We start from the raw sequence: 15,829 nt of genomic DNA, 5'->3' as shown, positions 1-15,829 counted from the left end.
AGGGAGGTGGGGATGGAGAAGGGAAGATATATTTGTCATTATATTATAATTATTAGTACTACTATGGGATAGCGGCTTCATCACAGAAAGGCCATTATTGCTGAAACCTTACAACAGTACATGCTTTTACCAGGTCTGTTTGATCTTCCTACTTGATCCTGTGATATAATTATGGCAGGTAATAGTATCTTTTACTTTTAAATTTATTTAACTTTTGTGTAAGTAATATAGTCTTATAGCTTAAAATCGTAAGTATAAAATATATGCAGTGAAAAATCTACTTCTCACGTCTGTCCTCTATCTACTCATTTTTTTCTCCCCAATAGGTTACCACTATTATTAGTTCTTGTTTATCTTTTCAGACATTTTAATACATAATTGAGTCAATATAAACCTATTTATTAATATACATGTATTTCCCCCCCCTTTTTTTTTTACAAATAGTAACATACTCCCCACACTATGCTGCCCCCACATTTTTCCTCTTAAAATGACTCTTAGAGGTAATTCTGCATTGGTATATAAAGAGCTTCCTCTTTCTTTTTGACAGTCCATAGTGTTCCATTGTATGGATATACTATAATTTGTTTAAGCAACACTAAGGGGAACATTTAGGTTGCTTCCAATATTTTGCTTTTAAAATGAGGCTGTATCAAATTTTCTTGTACCGGTGTATCTGTATCATCTCTGTTTCATAGATGGGGCAGCTGAGGCTCAAGGTGATGAGGTGACTTGTCTAAGGTCACGAATGATCATTAGAGCAAGTTCCATGGCCCAGCCACAGTGAGAGTTTCTCTTCACTAGAACATGGAGCCTGGGTTTTAGTTCAGCAGCCATGGCTGCATGCTGCCATATGCCAGGCCCTGCCTCGGTGCCAGCACTGCAGAGATTGAGAGGCCAGGTCCCTGCCCTGGGGCAGCTTACACTCCAGGATAATTTCCACACAGTGCAGTCAGTGCTAGGATGGTGCTAGGCACAGAGGAAAGGCAGTTGCCCCTGCCTAGGGCGTCAAGAGGAGCTTCTAAGCAAAATCCTAAAGGGTTAGGAGGAGTTAGCCTAAGAAGAGGGCAGGCAGGGTCTGTTGTCAGGGGATGATCAGGCATCCAAAGCAGAGGACAAGTGACTTGGTACTGCCAGGGTGTCAAGCGGGTGGTGGGAAGTGGCTGCAGAAGTGTCTCTGTGAGTGTTTGTGTGCATGGCTGCAGCAGCAAACTCCTAGATCCCATACTATATGGAGCTTGGATGTGGTTGTTTAGGTCTTACCTGAAGTCCATGGAATTTCTGGGTAAAGCTTAACTTTTGTGTATTACTTTGATGATACTATAAAAAAAATGAGATAATCATGATTCGGATCATCTGGGTGGCACTTTATAACCTATGTTGTCAAATGATTTCAGTGTCTGCATTCGCCTTTGTGTTGGTGATGAGTTGGCACCAAGTAGTGCTGCTTTAATTGTCTCAGCTAATGAGAAAAGAACAGAGGAGGACTTAATATGTAAATGATGCGTTTGCGCCTGGAGGAGGCCAAATGTCCTCCCAGCAGGCTGAATGAACAAAGGATTAGCAGAAGTTCCAACAGAGAAAAGTGGTGGGAGAAGTGAGTCATCACACAGAGTGCCAAACTCCAGAGACCCTGCGCTGGAGCCATCAGTTCCATGATCACATTTTGTGCAGCAATTAGTTTCAGCAAACATCATCTGTCACAATAAATTAATGTTTTTGTTTTAAAATGTATTGGTTTTATAGTTTTGTTCCTATTTAATTGGTAAATTGCCATTGCTTTTATAGTTTTAGGTGTCATAAATATATATTTATACCTAGTTTTATGTCTATGTCTATTTAAAGGCATTATAGTACATATAAATTATCATCACTGGGGGTACAGAGATTTTTTTTCCTTTGGGGGGGCGGCTACTGAAGAGTTTTAAGTTGCATGATCAGATTGGCATTTTAAACAGAGCATCCTGGCAGTATGGAGTGTGGATTGGAAAGAGACAAGATTAGACTACCTAAGAGGCTGATGAGGGCCTAAACTAGGCCAGTGCAGAGTTGTCCAGGAGAAGACAGATTTGAGAAATGTTTAGGAGGTGAAATTGGTAGAATTTGGTGACCTACTGGGTGTGGGAGGCGAGGGAGAAGACAGCGTGGGCTGACACTCTAGTTTCTGCTTGGGTGTGATCGGATATATTGTGGTGGCATTAACTAAAGCAAGACACAGAAAGAAAAGCAGGGTGGAAGGCAGCACTAGATGCAGAGACAAAGAATTCCACTTTGGACATCCTAAGTTTGAGATGTCTATGGGACATCCAGGCAGGAAAGCTCAGTGGGCAGTTGGACCCATGACCTTGAGACTTGAGCTAGAGGTTAGGGGTGGCTGTGCAGATCTGGGGACAGCCAGCATTTAGGTGGAGAAGGTAAGGAGAGGAGCCCAAACTGAAACTATCTAGGAAGGATGTCTAGAATCTAGGCTGTGGACCTCTGTTCTGGAGAACACTAAAGGTGGAGGTGCAGAGGGAAGCCCAGAAGTGAGTTTGAAGAGGACAGTCTTAGGAACAGGAGAGCTGGGAAGAGAAGGATCTTGGCAGCTAACAGAACAAAGGGTTGTCAATGACATTGTAAGCAGAGGAGAGGTTCGATAAGATAAGGACCAAAATGTAGTCCCTGGATTTAGTAATACAGAAATCGTGGAAAAAACAAGGCCCCATTCCCACTCCGTTTCCTAAGCCAGAGCACAGCCTTAGAATCCTTCTCACCTATGTGGTTCCTAGTTGTGGCCCTAGTCAATCAAATGGAGTCGACAGAAGAGTTGACACTTGCCTGATTTCCCTTGTTTGGGTAGGGAACAGCTTGTTCCTGGGGCTGGAAGGAAAGGCTAGCGCAGGGCAGGGCGCCCTGATGGGAAGTGTCCTAAACTGCGGAGAGGAAGAGGGTGGGATGTGGGTAAGAGAGAAGATTTAGAAAGGATGCTGAGAGGTGGCCCCAGACTAGCCAAAGGCTTGTGAGGGCTCAGATGAGGCTGGAAGGGTAGGGTTTTATGGTAGCAGTAAGTCTTGCAGTTGTGGAATTTTCTCCATCATTGCATAGCAAGTTGGGGGAAAGAAAAGTGAGTGTGATTGACATACAGATTTTGCTGTTCCTGGTAACACAGAACAACTTATTCTTCTCAGGGGCCTTTGAACTTGCTGCTGAAAAATAAAAGGGCTGGACTGGATGATATCCCTGGCTCCATTGCTAAGTTCCTGACAATGGCCATGGTAGCTGTGCCTGGTGGGGCTCGTTGCGTTAGGATGCCGCCCAAAGACCCCATCTCACCCATGGCTTTCTCCTGGCTGAACCCTCCAGGAAATTATGACCGTGCTTGCTCCGTTTTCCCTTGGTGATCACCCTGCACGGTCTGAGCCTCTGAAATGTTTAGGACAAAACAATGACGGAATTACCAACAGTGATTGATTAGCTATAGTATTAACATTTCACATGAAATTACAGGTTTCAGCCCAAGTGGCGAGAGGGGAGTCCTACAAAAGTAATTTATTTTTTTTAACACTAACTGAAATAAGTGATGGCCAGCCTGGCGTATGGAATGTTCTCTTCCCCCTTTCCCTCAAGGCCTTCTGAAGAGTTCTTTCCCCTTTTTGCTTCCTCTGTCTTCACCTATCCCTATTTCCCCCCTCCCTCCTCACCCGACCATAATATGAATTTACAATATCTTTTCAATATTGTATTAGAGAGATAGTCCTTGTTCCTAATTTTGAAACAGAAGAGTCCAAATTATACATAGCAAAGGAGCATAAAAATGTTGGTTTCCCTCACTATTTGAAGATGTACCAAAAAAGACAGTAATGACATAACAGTTTACTCCTATTAATAAAAGTAGCCAAAGGTGGGGAACAGCCACAGCTGCCGCGGCTCCAGGAGGACTTGTGTTTCGTGGGTGGCATGGTAGGCCAGCGCTTGAGCAGAGGCTGTGGGGCCAGACTGCTCGGGCCTGAATCCTAGCTCTGCCACTTGCCAGGAATGTGACCCTGAGCAGGTTATTTTACCTCTGCAGGCCACAATTTCCTCATTTGTGAAACGGGATGATAGTAGTGCCTATCTACTAAAGCGCTTGTATTGGTTTAGCTGATGCACGCAAAGCACTTAGGACAGGATGGCTCATAGTTAGTGGTGTGTAAATGTCACTTTTAAAAAGTATTATAATCCTTTTGGGGGACAGTTGGGCAATATATATCTAAAGCCATTAAAATGTCATCATTTCTGACCCTGTAATTTCAGTCCTGAGAATTTATCTCAAGGAATTAATACAAGGAAAGAAAAACAAAAAAGATGACGACTATGGACAAAGGTTTTGAAACCATTTTATTTATAAAGCAAATAACGAGAAGCAACCTAAAAGATCACCAAAAGGGTAATGGTTAAAGATATGCTGAATCAACATGACAGTATTTGCTGTGGTTAAGATGATCAACATCAGCTATAAATATATGGCGTAGTGTTTATGAAGTAATATCAGATGGAAAAAAGGAACCAAAAAATTGTGTATGCCTGCTGACAATTTTATAAGTGATTGGCACATATTGTCTGGCCTTCTGTGTTTGGGGATTAGAGGTGACTTGTTAAGAGTTATTTTCAGATATTTTAAACAAAACTTATATTTAAATTAGATGTTGAACTTTTATAAAGAAATTGTGCATGTCAAGTGCTCTGTACTCCATCCCCTGCTGGGATTGTCAGGCCCCTGCACTGCCCAGAGGCCTCCCTGGCTCCTTCTCCACTCCTCCCCTGCCCCATCCCGCCTGTGCGCTCACCTGCTTTCTGTGCAACTACTGGCTTCTGTAGGGCTGCCTGTGTGACACTTCACAGATGATAGTGTCTTCAGGCAGGTACGCCACCTCTTAGCACCTGGCAGTACATGTCTGGCACATAGTAGGCATTTAATAAATGTTTGCTGAATTATTAATACATACATACACGTGCCACAAAACAACTTTTCGGTCAACAGTGGACTGCATGTATGACAGTGGTCCCATAAGACTGTGACAAAGCTGAAAAATCCCTCCCACCTAGCGACATTGAACCTGTTGTAATGTCATGGTGCAACAAACTCTTTATATGTTTGTGGTGATGCTGGTGTAAACAAACCTACTGCACTGCCAGTCCTATAAAACTATAGCGCACACAATTATGCATGGTACATAATACTTGATAATGATAATAAATGGCAGTTACTGGTTTATGTATTTACTATACCATACTATATTGTACTATACTATACTTTTTAATCATTATTTTAGAGTGTACTCCTTATACTTACAAAAAAAAAAAAACAGTTAACTGCAAAACAGTTCGGGCAGATCCTTCGGGAGGTATTCCAGAAGAAATCATTGCTATCAGAGGAGATGACAGTGCCAAACATGTTATTGCCCCTGAAGACCTCCCAGTGGGATAAGATGTGGAGGTGGAAGACAGTGATACTGATGATTCTGACCCTGTGTAGGCCTAGGCTAATGTGTGTGTTTGTGTCTTAGTTTTTAACAAAACATTTTAAAAAGTAAAAAAAAAAAAAAAAAAAAAAAATTTTGGTAGAAAAAAACTTATAGAACAAAGATATAAAGAAAGAACATATTTTTCTACAACAGTACAATGTGTGTTTAAAGCTGTGTTATTACAAAAGAGTTAAAAGTTAAAAAAATTAAAAAGTTTATGAAGTAAAAATGTTACAAGCTAAGGTTAGTTTATTATTGAAGAAAGAAATTTAGTGCAGCCTGCATGTACAGTGTTTATAAAGTCTGCAGTGGGGCACAGCTACGTCCCAGGCCTTCTCGTTCACTCTCCGCTCACTCACTCAGTCACCCAGAGCAGCCCTAGTCCTGCAAACTCCATTCATGGTAGGCGCCCTACATGGGTGTCCCATTTTAAATCTTTTATACTATATTTTTCCTGTGCCTTTTCTATGTTTAGTGTTCAGATACACAAATATTTACCACTGTGTTACAATCGCCTACAGTATTCAGTACAGTAACATGCTGTACGGGTTTGCAGCCTGGGAGCAACAGGCTGTACCGTATAGGCTGGCTGCGTAGTAGGCTACATACACCACCTAGGTTTGTATAAGTACACACTTACCATGTTCGCACAACCATGAAATTGCCTAAAGATGCATTTCTCAGAATGTTTCCCTGTCGTTAAGCAGAGCATGACTGTATATTTATACGTATATGTAAGTGGGAAGATGTCCATGAAATATTAATTGTGCTATGGAACAGCATGTTTGGTATTATCCATGTTTATGTGGGTATGACCAGGGTTGAGTGCTGAAGCCTTATACATATAAAACATGTATGGTGCTTGAATTTTTTTCTTCCCCTGGGTTAAGATCTTCATTAGGGAATAAGAGAGAGAGAGTGGGGATTATCCTCACTGCCACCAATAATTTAGGGCAGCAAATATGTTGGTTTTGGTTTTGTTTTTAAATCTCCAAGGCCTCTTCCGCGTGCTAATCAAATGCTATAGTGTGTGTGTGTGTGTGTGTGTGTGTGTGCTATATTTCCCCGAGAACACCAGCTTTATGGGGACATGATATTAGTGCACATGGGACAATTAGAGGACAAAACCAGATGCTATGTAATCAAGTGCTAAAATGCACACAAAAAGGAAAATGCTCACTACTATGGTCATGTTAAAAACCACACAGGAATAACTTACATTGTTCTCTCAACATATGATATTAATATATTCTTATTTCTGAGGAATTTTAGACTCTCCAGTCAAGTGATTGTGGTAGGATGGAAAGAGCATTAACTGATAATTAGGAAATGTATATTCAAAATTCGGTTTTTCTATACGTATGATTTTGAACAAGTCCCCTCCTCTCTCTGGGCCTGTAAAGATAGAGGGGTTGAACTCGATGATCTCAAAGGTCCCTTCTGGCTCCTAACAGCATAAGATTTGTGAAGCCTGGGAGTCTGACTCCCTAAAATCCTTGAGGCCCACGAATCTGTCTTTTAGTGTCCCTGGTGTGATAGAGCTGAGTGTCCAGGAGCAGGGTGGCTGGGAGCTGACTTGGCTGTCCTTGTCCTGGTTTCCGCTGCTCCCAGATAAGGCTGGGCATCCACACCAGGCTGCTCCCAGGTGAGGCTGACAGTCACAGAGGGCCAGAGGGTGTGATGTCTGGGGTTGATGGCTGCATCTATTGTACCAGAAACTGACAGCCCGCGGATTCTGTTGTCACATTAGACCTGTTGATCCTTTGGTGGCTAGTCTATGATTTGCTAAGGGGGCTTGAAATGGGAGGGTTCTCATAAAATGTTTTCATCCTGCTACTCCCATCCTCTTCTCAGTGGACTCCAAGGTGCCCATCACCCCTTCATTTCAGAAGAGCCCTGGGGTGGGCTCTGCACACCCGGCCTAGTGCAGAGCGCGGAACTTTTCTGACTGCTGGGCCAGACTCTGGCCACCAGAGGGCACTCTGGTAATGTGGAGGCCAACGGCTCTTTGAGTTGGAGCCTGGTTCCCATCTCTGCCAGTTGTTCTCCACTGGGGACGATTTCCCCTCTCTCCCCAGAGGACATTTAACAATGTCTGGAGACATTTTTGGTTGTCTCAATTTGGTAGGGGAAGGTGCTACTGTTATCTACTGGGTAGAGGCCCCAGTTGCTGCTGAACATCCTGGAATGCACAGGACAGCTCCCCACACCAAAGAACTATGCAGCCAAAAACGTCAATAGTGCCAAGGTGGAGAAAGTCAGCTCTACTCGAATCTATTGCCTGCAATGCAGAACATACCACCTGGAAGATTAAGTCCTCTGGGGCTGAGCTTTTAGTCAGGGTCCCTTACCCCCAAGAAAAATTTTAGAATAATTTTCCATTGCCTGAAATGTGGGGTCACAGCCACCACAAATCACTGAAGAGGAGGTGGGGTCAGGCAGAGGGCACCTGAGGGTCCCCATTATGGAGAAGAACCCTGTCCCTGGGGCTGGTCTCTCTGAACAGGGCCCAAGCCCCATGACAATACCATCTAGTTCCTTATGCTGGAGCAGAAGACACTAGCCCTTTGTCTCCGAAAGCTGGGCAGGGTGATGGGAAAGCCCCTGGGGGTTCGTCCTTGCTGCAGGGCTGGGGATGGGCCTGTTGCTTTGGGGACAAGGGAGAAGCAGTTTTCATTGCAGCCCTGGGAACTCCTGGGAGAGAGGCTCTGTGGTCCCTTTTTCTGGCACCTGTGTTGAGGGAGGCAGACTAAGGTGAAGAACTCCCACAGATCCTTTCTCCTGGCCGAGATCCCGCTGGGATTCCCAGGGCCCAGTTCTTTGCCCTTCTCACCCTTTCTGTGGGATGAGGGTCCCCTACCGCCCACCCGGTCTCTCCTTTCCCATTGCCATGGCGGCATTGCATCTGCAGAAAGCAAAAGCCCGGGGAGCCGCCGGGAGGGGGACGCACACCTGCTCCTTGAACTGAGGGACAGGGACAAACAATGGGCAAAAGGAGCCCTCGGTGCCTCCTTAGTTCATACTCCATGTCACAGAAAGGAAGGGGAGACGCATTCTTTTTTTTTTTTTTTTCTTTGAGACAGAGTCTCACTCTATTGCCCGGGCTAGAGTGAGTGCCGTGGCGTCAGCCTAGCTCACAGCAACCTCAAACTCCTGGGCTCAAGCAATCCTACTGCCTCAGCCTCCCGAGTAGCTGGGACTACAGGCATGTGCCACCATGCCCGGCTAATTTTTTCTATATATATTTTAGTTGGCCAGATAATTTCTGTCTATTTTTAGTAGAGATGGAGTCTCGCTCTTGCTCAGGCTGGTCTCGAACTCCTGACCTCAAGCGATCCATCCGCTGCAGCCTCCCAGAGTGCTAGGATTACAGGCGTGAGCCACCGCGCCCGGCCTAAGGGGAGACACATTCTGAGTGTGGAATTGATGGCCTAGAGACAGGCGAGGAATGTGGATCGATCGCCTTGGCTCCTGAAGTGTCCCTCTCTGTTGGCCTGTCCTGGTTGAGCCAAGACCCTCTCTCTTCCATGGCCCCAACTCCCCAGCCACCTGCTGCCTCAAGTCTGCTCTGTGTGGCATTCGTACAGCTTGGGGAGCAGAGGAAGAGGGACCCCTGCCGACGCCCTCTGTCTTCCCTTCTGCTCCGAGATCCTCCATAGGGATCTGAGGGTCATTCTGTGAAGACCCTGCTCTGTTCTGAAGATTCTGCCTTGAGGCTGGTTTCCCATGTCGTCCAGGGAGCCCTTCATGCCCCTGATTCCTTCAGCTTCTTTCTCTGGAGAAGAGATGGTGGTGGGAGTGAGAAGACTGGGGGGTCGGATGTCCAGCTCCACTCCAGGCCTCAGGCCCTCCCCTAGGTCCCCCCACCCCTGCTCCCTTCCTGTCACACCAGTTAGAACACAGGTGGAGCCGGGAGGGGGCTGGGGCCCAGAAGCCATTTGCAAGGGCATTTTATTCATGGTCGCAGTGGAGTATTACAGAGCTGGGGAGGCCAGGCTCTCCCTACCCCACCTGCCTGAGTCTTGGGGAAATGGAGATAGAAGGAAGTGCCTGCAGAGGACAGGAGTTTCCAGGGCCTTAGAAATCAGAGGGATGGGAGGGCCATGCATAGAGCTGTGGGAAGGGGAATGGAGACCTTAGCCTGGGTTAGGGAGATGCGCTCCAGAGAAGGAGTTGCCTGAGGCGGGGTCCCCAACTTTTTGGCACCAGGGGCTGGTTTTATGGAAGACAAGTTTTCCACAGCAGGGCGGTGGGGGGCGGGGGTGGGAAGGTGAGGCGGTGAGGATGGGGAGCTGCTATAAATACAGACAAAGATGAAGCCTGAAGCTTTGCTTGCTTGCCTGCTGCTCACCTCCTGCTGTGCAGCCACCCCACTTCCTAAGTTTCATAGAAGACAAATTTTCCATGGATGCTGGGGAGGGAGGGGTGGGGGCAGAGCTCTGCGGACCGGTCCCTAACAGGCCGTGGACTCGTACTGGGGTTGGTACCGCAGCCTAGGGACAAAACAACCCCGGCCCCTCCCCAGCCTACACCCTTAATCTCCCCGCTCACGTGGGCAAGTATGGGGCTTCAGATGATGGAAACCTTGTTCTCATCGCCCTCAGGAAAAGCTGAGATTAAGACTGTCTCCTTAGACTGATTCGCAATTTGGTGGGAGAGCAGGGGCACCCCGCCTCAGTGTTCCTCCTCCCCACGTTTGTGCCCTCCCTGCAAGGCCCCCCCGGGGCCCAACTCCACCCCTTCAAATCCTCTGCAGTTTCAGCCCGTGTCCAGCCAGAGAAGGTGGGCAAGAGGAGGGATGAGTTTGGAGGACCCACCCCCGCCACCTCACATCTTCCGCTCCAATTAAGGAGGATCCAAGGGCCACACCGCTTTGAGGTTCTCCAGATCGGGGGACGCAGGGCTCTGCTCCCCAGCTCTGAAGCCATGGTTCTGTGAGGAGAAGCCCTTCCTGGGCTCCCCCTGAGCCCCCATCATGGGATCAGGCTTTACCTCCAGCCCCTCAGGCCTGAGGGACAAGCACCGAAGTCTCCCACCTGCACCCTGGCCCAGCCTGGCCAGCAGGGGAAGCCCTGGAGAATGCCAGGCCCCGGGGGGACACCCGGGTCCTGGGAGCAAAGTGTCTGGTTTGGAGGAGCCTGGGAGCTGCTGCTCTGAGGCCAGAGGAGGCAAGAAGGGCCCTGAAAGGCTGGTCCAGTTGGAGGGGAGAGGGGGCGGGAGGGGACGGGCGAAGGAGGTGAAACCCGGCAGCTCGCCTTGGATGCTCCCCAAATGGCAGCAAGGGCCCAGCCGGCAGGGGCCTGGGGCAGAGCCAAGTCCTAGAGAAGGAGAAAGAGAGGAAGGGTCACAAGCGCACCCCCAGCGCTCTGGGATGCCCCATGCTGCCCCGTTCCCTAGTTCCCTGTTCCTTTTCACCTCTGGAATGAAAGTCTCTCTCCCTCTCCCTGCTCCCTGCCCATCCTTTTGTGCTTTTCTTCAGGCCTCATCATAAATGTCATTTCTTTGGGGACGCCTCCCAGGACTCCCCAAGCCAGGTGACAGCTGCTCTCCTGACTCCTTGAACCTGTCCTCCAGGGCACGCAGCTCAGGTAGGTAGCATCATGTAGTCATTTGTGTGCTTATTTATTTAATGTCTGTGTCTCAAACTCTGTGGGGGCAGGAACTGGTTCTGTTTTATTCTCCCCTGAATCCAGCCCAGCCTGGCACATAGTAAGTGCTCAATAAAAACGTGGCGAATGAATGAAAGAAGGATATTCTTTGCCATAACTCAATGAATCCATTCTTCACCCTTGGCCCCTGCAGCAAAGGCCTCTGTTCTAGCTGGGTAAAGAACTGGTTGTGTGGCTTTGGGCTTGTCATGTAAATTTGCAGGCCTCTGTTTCTTCATGCATAAAATCCCCTGTCCTAGCTCAGATCAGTGGCAGGATGGGTAAGAAGGGGCCTGCAGAGCTCATGACTGAGCCCCTGCCTTCTCCTTCTCTGTCCGACTCTGCCCATCCATAACTGTCCTCCTCCAGGAAGGCGTCCCTGCTCCCATGCCTTCTGGACTCCAGGCTCCGGGGGGTGGACAGGGAGGGGCGGGGAGGGCGAGTCTGGAGGGACCCCCAGACCCTACAGTAGGGCCTCCCAGCCTGAGGTCCTTGGAGATGATTATATAAAACTTCAAACCACTTTCTATAGTTCCAAAAGCCTTACTGCAATTGCACGTTTTTCTTAGCAAGGTCACATCATTTAACTAAAAGAGCAAGTATCAATCCAACGTGGTCACATTGGTGGGGCTACAGTGAATACAAACTGGAAACACAAAGTAGTTGTTACTCAATACACCCAGTGTGTGTGACAGGAACAACATTCCTGCAGTCAGATGGATGAAGAGAGAACAGTAACAATGATCCTCTGGGAGAAGTGTGGGGACCCCTGCCAGAGTGTCCTTTCTCTCTGGGCCACTGTCCTTTTCCTCGGGTCCTTAGATGAGATGGAGACTGCTGTTTCACAGGACGCTTGTGTCCATGGCGCCCGAGGTCAAGGCTGTCTCCCCTCACGGCCCAGCAGGCATGTGCAGGAGATATTTCTATGAGTCCTCCCCTCTCTCTCTCACCCTTTCCCGATGACACTGGCCCTGCCGCTCCCTGGCTCCGGCTCTCTGTCTCCTGGAAGCAGCTTCCTTTCTTGGCACCAAATGCTCTGAGTGAGGGTGGAGGTGGGGGCTGGCACAGTCCTCTGAAGTCCCAATCTAGAAGTGGGGCATGTGGCTGCTAGTAACCTTCTGGTGACCTAAACCTGCTCAGCATCCCTCAGGGCCCAATCATAGGCGGGCATGCGTGTGTGCCCTCACAGGGCAGGGAGTTGCAAAGTCGCCACTCCACGCTGAGGCTTGGAAGGAACACCTTCACCCCCCCCCCCCCATAGTTTCCCAAAGAGAGAGGCTCTGTGCCCAAGGCATTCCCAGGGCTGGGAGGGGATGGCTGGGGGTGGAGGAACAGGGACGGCTGTTCAGGTACTTCTAGCTCCAGGCAGTGGCCCAGCAAGTTCCAGCAGGCCTGGGCTGCCCCACACCCACGGCCTAGGCCGCACTCGCTGGGGTGCAGAGTCTGGGTCCCCAGCTGCCATGAGTCCTTATTCCATGAGATTGCCTGCAGTGGAGGGTGGTTCTTGGGTCTCTGCTATCTTCACAGAAAATCTAATGTTGCCTCCCAGCTTCCAGCCACCGTGAGGGCTGACGTCTGCCTGCACTTCCACTCTCTCCTCCACTCGCTTGCCATGTGCCACCACACTGGCCTCCTCCCAGTCCCTCTTTCCTGCCCCAGGGCCCTTGCACACACTGTTCTGCCTGCTCGCCATGCTCTCCCCATTCCCTCTGAGCTACGCTGACACCTTGTATGCTTTGGGTCTCAGCTCGAATGTCATTTTGTCAAGAAAGTCTTCCCTGAGGAGTCTTCCCTGAGAAAGTCTTCCCTGAGTCTTCCCTCTCAGCAGTCAGCACACCATGGTCACTCATCCGTCGTTAACTGAATGCCTGCACCCCTCTGGCCTCCAAGCCCTATAAAGGAGGTCTTGCTCACATCGGCACCTTCTGCCCCTAGGACAGGGCCTGGCACATTAAAAAGGAGGTCATTAAACATCTGATGAAGGAAGAAATGAATGAGTGAACTTTATCTTCCTAGTCTCTCTCCAGTTGAGCCTCCTCCTTCACCCCACCAGCTTGTCTTGGTGCTAGCCCTATCATCTCTGCCTAGATCATCTTCAAAAGCATCCCAACCCGGGTCTTATGCCTTGTCCAACCCAGACTCTACACATAACCTGGGTAATCTTTATAAGTGAAAATCTGAACAGGTCTCTCCCTCCTGGTCCCCCCACCCATGGGATAACATCCAACCCCCTTAAGATGGCCTGCGAAGCCTTCTGTGCCCAGACACCTGTGTGTCTTGCCAACCCCATTTCTCACCCTTCCTGCTTGTTCCCAGGCCCATCATGTAAGTTACTCTCTGACTTTAGCAAGCTACTAGTATGTCTGCAGATTTCCTACGCTTGCTCGTGGCGTTTTGCTTTATAAATGCTATTGCCTTCGTTTGGGCATCTTTTCTCTACCTCCTTCACCTGCTCAGGAGTCACATCGTCTGGGAAGCCCCAGTTCCTTCTCTGAGCCCCATAGCACCTTGTGTTCTCCTGAATCTCAGCATGGTCACTGGCAGTAATATCATCTCTGCTCCCCACCAGGCTCTGTGCATCTTGAAGGGCCGTCCTCCATCTCTGTACCCTCACACCTGGTAAACAGCTGGTGCTCAATGAGTGTTGGTTGAATGAATGAATGAATGACTTATATAATCTCCCTTGTCTCATGCCCCCTCAGCCATGTGAGGCAGGGATTCCTGGGCCCTCCCCAGCCCTGCACACTCACGGTGGATGCTGCTGCTGCTCCCCTTCTTGTCCCCAGGTGCTTCTGGTGGTCCTCGGGTGGTCCACTGTCCAGCCAGCTGCTCCACCATGGCCCAGTGGGTGAACAGCATGCTGTGCAGGGTCTGAGGAGTCAGAAGTATGGGTGGGAGTGGGACGGGCTCTCCCTGGCATATATTCCTCCAGTACACACTGGTTCTGTCACCCAGTGGCTAAAACAATGACATACTCTTATACTGATTGTTGAATAACCACTTCCATGTGCTGCCTACAGTCTCAGATGCCCTGGACCCTCCCCTGAGACCCCTACCCGCTTCCCTCTGACCCACCATCAACAGAGTGATGCCAGCACAGGAGTCACCCTGTCTCATAGGTGGCTGCTGTTCCATGCAGATAGTTAAATACCCCTGCGCCTGGGCGCTCCGGGACTAGGATGCAGAGGGAGAAGGAAATTGCAGGCTGATGGGCCCCTGAGGTGGACAGGAGGATGGGAGGCAGCCTCCTGGGCAGAGGGGCAGGGCCTGGTGGAGTCTTGGGGACAGGGGCCACTTTCATGCCTACCTCACTCTGCATACCCATGGGCACCAGGGCTGGCCGACACAGGGCAGGGGCCCCCAGCAGCAGATGGGGGGACGGCGGCACCTGCACTTCCCACAGAGGATAGTTGACTACGATGAGCTTGCTGAAGTTGAACTTGTAAGTGAACCTTTTGCCTTTGGTCTTGTGCAGGATCCTTTTATTGTAGTAATATCTGGAGAATCCGAGATTGAGAACAGAGTGTTGGCCCAGTGAGCAGGGAATGGATTCAGAGACCCAGTCACATCCTTCCCCACCCCGTCCCCCCGCCAGCAAGGCTAACTCTGAGCACTTCCTGGAGAACCACTGGGCATCTTACTACGTGCGAGGACATTTCCCAAGCTTTGGTGGAACAGGGGTGCCAGAAACCACAGCTTTCTTCTTTGAACTCTGCTCTCTCTGGTCATGTTGGCCACCTCCTCTCACCTGAGGGCCCGGCTCAGCTTGTCATAATTCATCTGTGGTTTGCATTTCCTGCGGCCCCAGAGGCGGGCCACCTCATCTGGATCCTTGATGACAAACTCCCCGTACTCTCCCTGCTGCCAGGCGATGACATGGCGGAACTCTTCCTTCTGCAGCAGCTCCAGGATGAAGTGCCACAGCTGGATCTGCCGGGAGCCCGGGGACGACTCTGCCTTGTAGGCCCAGTCAGGGAAGGCCAAGCCTGGGGTGGGGACGGGCGTGTGAAGGCCACCTCGCTACTCTGGAGGCCCTGCCAAGGCCACCGCACAAGAGTGTGGGGGGAGACCTGGCCAAGAGGCTCACCTGAGATCCAGTAGTTGCCGGGGGTGGCCGGGACGCCCTCGGCCAGGCAGCTGCAGTGCATGGTCCACTCCAGGTGAGAGAGGGCTGTGTCAGGGCCTTGGGGGAAATGGTCACCATTTAAGAGGAAGGGAAAGGAGGAGGCAGGGAGAAGGCAATGAAAGAGGAAGGAAGAAGGAAGGAATGGAGACAGGAAGGAAAGAGAAAGGAGGGAAGGGACAAGAGATTGCCAGGCAAGCAGAGGAAGGGGAGTCTGAGGCAGGAAGCTCCCCCTTACCCAAGGCAGGGCCCAGCCTTCTCTGGGGACCTCCTTACTGCTCAGGCTGACTCGGACTCAGGGCTTAGGACTGAGCCACTTATATAGAGGGAGAGAAGTGCAATGGTCCTATATCCTGCCCCTGCTGAGGGATTTAGACAGAGAATGGGATCTCTTCTTAGGGCTTAACAGGATTGGAGTTTTTCCCTAGAGAAGACGAAAGAAAATGCAATTAATCATCACTTTCTTTCTATTTTTTTTTCCTCATGGGGTCTTTCTAAACCTTGAGCGGGAAGGAGGTGGCATATACACACACCCATATCTTTATAGTACTCTGAACAGGTTTACATTTGAGAGG

At 49.5% G+C, this 15,829-nt stretch overlaps 1 protein-coding gene across 1 annotated transcript; it reads right to left on the bottom strand.

Annotated features, from left to right (window-relative positions):
• Positions 1 to 10,328: 10,328 nt before the first annotated feature.
• ETV3L (ETS variant transcription factor 3 like) lies at positions 10,329 to 15,279 on the bottom strand. The gene is made up of 5 exons (XM_069478553.1): positions 15,219 to 15,279; positions 14,880 to 15,117; positions 14,439 to 14,628; positions 13,882 to 14,002; positions 10,329 to 10,801 (listed from the first exon to the last, which is right to left on the bottom strand). The coding sequence occupies exons 1-5, from the start codon at positions 15,277 to 15,279 to the stop codon at positions 10,329 to 10,331; spliced, it is 1,083 nt and encodes a 360-aa protein (XP_069334654.1).
• Positions 15,280 to 15,829: the final 550 nt, after the last annotated feature.

The sequence above is a fragment of the Eulemur rufifrons genome, chromosome 8 (assembly GCF_041146395.1).
Source record: "Eulemur rufifrons isolate Redbay chromosome 8, OSU_ERuf_1, whole genome shotgun sequence".
Taxonomy (NCBI): domain Eukaryota; kingdom Metazoa; phylum Chordata; class Mammalia; order Primates; family Lemuridae; genus Eulemur; species Eulemur rufifrons.
The sequence above is the reverse complement of the archived record's forward strand: the minus strand, read 5'-3'. Positions and strand labels throughout refer to the sequence as shown.